The sequence below is a fragment of the Bos grunniens genome, chromosome 23 (genome assembly GCF_055505025.1).
Source record: "Bos grunniens cultivar Pamir isolate PY7600 chromosome 23, Bosgru_T2T1.0, whole genome shotgun sequence".
NCBI lineage: Eukaryota > Metazoa > Chordata > Mammalia > Artiodactyla > Bovidae > Bos > Bos grunniens.
The window spans coordinates 25,629,280-25,635,071 of record NC_141187.1 but is presented as its reverse complement, the minus strand read 5'-3'; the positions used below and the strand labels follow the sequence as shown (position 1 = coordinate 25,635,071).

Genomic DNA, 5,792 nt, shown 5'->3' with positions numbered 1-5,792 from the left:
CCACTCTCAAAATTCCCAGGAATACAGTCTAGTGAGAAATCATGGTTTAGAACTGTGGTGGTATATGCCATTTTCTCGTCCTCCATCCCAAAGCAAAACACCAATTATTTTCACCACTACTATTCAAGGAAAACAAGAGAAATGAACAACAATACTTTAAGGAGAGGTTTTAAAGCAGAGACTGTGAGACAATTTTAGTAGTAGCTGCCAGTGAATCTCTTGTATGAAGACCATGATGGGAGACAGTCATGAGACTCAAGATCTCGGGGTGCAGAAGCATTGGAAGGACGTGGCTGGAGAAGATGACCTTGGGTTTGGAATTGGCAAAGAAGCAGAGAAAAGCCATGGTTCTCTGGGTGGGGCTGGAGTTCATAGGGAATAAAGTAGTGCAGAAGATGGTCTTTTGAGAAGCAGGGAGCCTGTGGGACCAGCTTGAGAATTGTCAAGGTTGCCCAGAAGTAGGGCAAGATGACATGCTTGGCCATGATGGGGAAATATAGTTATGACTTGAAACATGAAACTACTCTGGAATTGAATACAGTTTGGTTTTTATTTTACTTAGGCTGAACTTTTCTCATGCTTGAAGTTTGTTTTGCCCCAGTGGCTCTTTTCAGTGTCCTGGACTTCACTGAATTAGAGGCCAAGGGCTGGAGGGGCTGTTCTAGGGTTATGGCCTGAGAAGAGAGAAATGTTCTTTTCTAGGTCTCTGGTTGACATTAATCTTCAAAAGCAGCCAGAGCTCAGGGAGACACAGGCCATTCTAGTCTGAAAACAATGTTTTCTCCCAGAACTTCCTCCTTCCTGCCAAACCTCAGGTCCTATTTTGGGGAGGATCTTTTTTTTCCTCCTGTATGTTTTTTAGCAATGATATGTCATTTTCCCAAGGCCATTGTTTCTATTTGCTTAATTTGTTCCAGAGTGTATGTGTCCGCAGCACTGGATAATAGTATGAGGGTCTCCATCGTCTATTGTCTTTTTTTTTTTTTTAATATTTATTTGGCTGCTCCAGGTCTTAGTTGCAGAATGTGGGATCTTTAGTTACAGCACATGGGATCTAGTTCCCTGACCAGGGATTGAACCTGGGCCCCCTGCCTTGGGAGCTCAGAGTCTTAGCCACTGGACCACCAGGGAAATCCTTCTATTGTTTTGAAAAGAGTAAAACTGAGAATCTGGAATTGGGGTGGGTGGAGGGTATTGCTACTCAAAGGCATGCTTTGTTTTGTTCTATTGATAAATTTGCATACCGTTCTAAATAGGAAAGAGCTGACCTCTCTGAAGGGCTTCCTTGGTAGCTCAGCTGGTAAAGAATCCTCCTGTAAAGCAGGAGACTCCAGTTTGATTCCTGGGTCAGGAAGATCCCCTAGAGAATGGATAGGCTACCCAATCCAGTATTCCTGGGCTTCCCTGGTGGCTCAGGTGGTAAAGAATACGTCCGCAATGTGGGAGACCTGGTTTTATCCCTGAGTTGGGAAGATCCCTTGGAGAAGGGAACAGATACCCACTCCAGTATTCTGGCCTCTCTGAAGACATTTTAATGAGAAAAGAATAAAGAAGCAAATTTTTTCCCCAAACTTTATTATTACAAATTGTTTTTATGACAACAGTTTAATAGAGCAGTTAGACTTGCTGTCTCTCTTGTAATGCCTCAATAATTTACAAAATTAAGTTAATAAATATGAAACTAAATTTAGTCTCTTTTCAGCTGTGTTATGTACTCCAAACAGACAAGCAAGAGAAAATTCTATAGCCATATGTAGTACAAGCTCAGACATTTTCAACTGCTATTTAATCCTATCTAGGATTTCCCTAGGCAAAACAGATACTCATATATTTCACCTTTTTTCTAAAGACTAATGAAACATAAATAGATCCATAAATAGCTCATATAAATATAGGTTCTACCTTTTAAATAATAATATTCACAAATCTGGAAACTTGTCTTAAAAGAATAGAAAATAAAGCATGTAATACATCAAAGTGGAATCTTATGCCCCAAAGTTATTTCAGGGCTTATTAAATACATAAATGATGTTAGTTAGAAAAGGGGCTGGGCCTACTCCCCAGGAAACCTAACTAATTTGGGGAGTAGGGGTCAGGCAGAAAGCTCTTAAGCCAAATGGCGGACAATGGGGGTGACGCAGGTGCAGCCCACGGCCACCAGCATCTTCTCCAGCCGGAAGGAGTGAGGGCAGTGCTGAGACTCCCTTCGGAGGACCAGGATCTCTTGCTGGATGGTGACAGAGTTCATGTGATGGTCCACCTTGCCTTCAGCATTGATACAGCCTGAGTGGCTGCACTTGGCCTCCCAGATCACAGAGGGGTACCTCTCAGGGTCCTCATTGCGGCTGCAGGGGAGACAAAAGCCAGGAAGAAAGTGAATTCCTGGTAGAGCAGTAAGGAAATCAAACAGGAATAAGCAAAGGGAGGCAAATTGACATGATAGGCATTGCAAATTCTCTAAGTGCTATTAGTCTGGAAAACAAGCCATTTGGGAAAAACTTGGATTTGGAAGCCCATGAAATGTTACAGAAAAAAGAAACAATGATCAGCTTTCCCCAGGTTCTTTGAAGAATAAACAAAAGAAGACAGACTGAAACTACAGAAAGGATTTGTTTGTCATAAAGGATATTTTTTTAGGGTGCATTTGATAGATTAAAAAAACTAAGAGTCATCTAGAAACAAGATAGCTGCTAATCTGACTTAATGAAGTCTGTCTTTGAAACAAGAAAGGCATCCAAATTTATCTGACAACACACTGATGGAGCAGAGCCCACGGGTGACAGGAAGGGCTGGAAACAATATCTGAAGCCCCTCTGTAACTTTCCCTTCTCCCTCTCCTCTGGCTGAGAGAGTGATTGGACTTAGTTTAAGTTATTTGAACTATTCTTGGTAAGTAAGTAAGTAAGAAGAAAAGACCCTATAGACAAGTGAATCTGTAGGCTCCACATAACTGAGATCATTTGCCTGAAATCAAATTATCAAAATGCATTTTGTATTTGATCCATCATAGGGTCTAAAGGGGAGCCTGGTGGGCTACAGTCCATGGGATCACAAGAATCGGACACGACTTAGCGACTAAACCACCACCACCACCACCACCACTAGATGTATTAAAGACACAGCGAATGTCAGTCTGTTGGGGATGTAATTCAAGACTAAGTCAAAAAACGGTGAAACACCCAATGGAACACTTCTTCTACTGGGATTCAAGCTAATCCAGTAGCTAATCCACTTTTCCCAGTGCTAATATAACCAAGAAAAGCACAAAAATCCCAGTTAATTGATTGTTGTTGTCAACAAACTCTACCAGGGTATTCTCTGGTAGCCCTGGGAAAGAGAATTCCAGTACTAATCTCCCATGCTAAATGTCTGTTTCTTTTTTGGGTAAATAAACAATAGACTTGGGGTGTCATAAATATCAGAATGATGACCACCATTCATTTAAGTGGATTCTGGGGACATCGAGAACTCGTAGGCTAGGTGTTATGGATGGGCTGGGGAGAGCTGTGATCTATGAAAGAAATCTGTAGAAAGAAAATTGGAGAATCACTAGTTTGAACAATGGCTCTTCCAGGTTTGACAGGTGATTCTGAATGAGTAATATCACCCCCCTCAGATGATTTAACTGGCAGTCTGATGTGTTCTTCTGATGTAGAAGAATGCAGAGGTTTTATCTGGGGTGCTTACGTACTGGAGAGTCCAAGGTGAGGTGGAGCGCTTGTGATAATCGGTGGGCCTTCTGGAGTTTGTGCTCCGGTTAACGATGTTTAGGTTGACCCTCACATGCTGCGGGAAGTTCTTGTCCTCAGTAGGTGGGCAGCCTGGACTCTGTGGGATGATGACTCCTGCCTTCACAAGAGCCACCAGACTCAGAAGCAGTAGCAGTGACTGGATGGAGAGAGAGGTAGATTGGGTTAGTACTACAATGGTTTTTGTTAACACACTGTGGTAATGATTAAATTGCTGATAGTAGAGAACATTCTATGGTCCAGGACAATCTATACTAAATTTTCAAATATGTTAAGTGAAAAGCTGATGAGATGACTAAAGTGACATTAGGACCATGGCATTTCTACCAGTCTTGAACATTTTTTTTTTAAGTAGAAAAACCACATTATTCATTGGCTGACAGTAATTTTAGTGAAGATGGCAAGTCATCAATATATCAGTATATGCATCACTCTCAGGTCTTTGGAAGGGTAATGACCTTGATTTTCTAGGAAGAAATGCCCTTCTACACCATTGATATCTCCTCTTACATTTTGTGAAACATTGCATAAAAGGGAATGCACACCTTAGACATAAAGGGCTGTATAAAATCCATGTGGAATCAGTTAGAAATTCTGTTGGTACCACTGGCAAATGTCCAAGCCCAAACTCAACACCCTCTTATATTTTCTTAAGTATATTTCCCAGTTTTTCTAAATTTACATATATTGATTCTGTAATCAAATTGGGTTTCAAAAAAGACGCATGTATAACTTTAGATTAGAATTAAAAGGTCTCTGTTTTTAAAATATTGTTAAAGCATCTTTTTTGAAATCCAATTTGATTACAGAATCAATATATGTAAATTTGGAAAAGCTGGGAAACATACCTAAGAAAATAGGGTTAGTGTACCAAGACTATAGTATAATAATACAATAATGGAAAGAAGAGTCACTGCCAAAACATTAAATCTTCAAGGGTAGTGACCCATCTTATTTTGAATTAAAGAAAAACACTGTGGAAGAATTATATTAAATCCCTTGTACCCAGAGAAACAGATTTTCAATAAGCATTCTCTCTTACAGCACAATGTCACGTTGACACTTCTTGTGTGGTTTAGCCCCAGTCTAGCTATCTTTCAGTTTTAATCTCATCTTTCAAACTGATATGCACCAGTTCTTGAAAATGCTCAATAATGACAAATATCTATCAAGGGTTTCATTTCCCATCCTATATAGACTGTATTTCCATAGTTAGAATCCAGAATTTCATGCCCGCAGTCCAGAAATTGATCTGGCCTAAATCGAGAAGAGAATCACACATCAGTTCAGGACTCACCATAGATGAAGTTCTCATAGAAGCCATGGTAGTTCCTTCCAGTTCACTGTAGACAGATGAACTTGTGCTCGCTGTGAGATGGACAATGCGTAGTGCTATCGTCTCTCTTTTTATAGGGTTTTTCTCCTTTTGTGGTCGCTTGCGTTGGCGTGTCGGAGTGAGTTCAGGGGTGACACCGTTTTGGTTAAAAGTTCCATCCCAAAATGAGGTCAAAGAAAAACCGCCCCTTCGTGACGGGTAATAATCTGCTTCTGAAGGATAATGGGAAGAACAGAAATCCATTTTTTAAAGACCATGTCCTCTCTTCATTCTTCAAGGAACTATGACTTGTCAGGGGCTGAGCTGAGACCGAGAAATTATTTATTTATGGGCAAGCATGAAGCTGCCATAAAAGATGTCCTCTCTTTTAACAGATCATAGGGAAATAAAAGTTTGGCATCACATTCAAACTTCTGACAGTCTTCTTCTGCTGTATGCCTTGATTTCCCATTCTATAGTGCTTTTCCTCACCAGATTTCCTAGCCAGGTGTGGTGGGCATCATTCCAGAAACTACTCAAGGTCTTGCCATATAAACAAACCAACAAAAGACCAATACATAATTTCGTGATGACAGGATATATTATTTCACTGATTTAACACCTGCTTTGTTCAACATCTACTCTGCCTGAGGAACAAATAACTAGATTTGAGAGACATGAGATTTACTATCAAAGACATGTCTAACACTGCATGTTACCAAGCAACT

At 40.4% G+C, this 5,792-nt stretch overlaps 1 protein-coding gene across 1 annotated transcript; it reads right to left on the bottom strand.

The window, feature by feature from the left end:
- Positions 1-1,558: 1,558 nt before the first annotated feature.
- IL17A (interleukin 17A) lies at positions 1,559-5,179 on the bottom strand. The gene is made up of 3 exons (XM_086370508.1): positions 5,047-5,179; positions 3,692-3,888; positions 1,559-2,345 (listed from the first exon to the last, which is right to left on the bottom strand). The coding sequence occupies exons 1-3, from the start codon at positions 5,071-5,073 to the stop codon at positions 2,108-2,110; spliced, it is 462 nt and encodes a 153-aa protein (XP_086226634.1). The 5' UTR covers positions 5,074-5,179; the 3' UTR covers positions 1,559-2,107.
- Positions 5,180-5,792: the final 613 nt, after the last annotated feature.

What these genes read in the sequence shown, in the direction of transcription:
- IL17A (XM_086370508.1), bottom strand. Translation starts at nt 5,073, where the DNA reads ATGGCTTCTATGAGAACTTCATCTATG. An exon ending in CTATGAGAACTTCATCTATG is followed by an intron (nt 3,889 to 5,046) that starts GTGAGTCCTGAA and finishes CTCTCCATCCAG; the next exon opens with TCACTGCTACTGCTTCTGAG. An exon ending in ACCTCACCTTGGACTCTCCA is followed by an intron (nt 2,346 to 3,691) that starts GTACGTAAGCAC and finishes TCTCCCCTGCAG; the next exon opens with CCGCAATGAGGACCCTGAGA.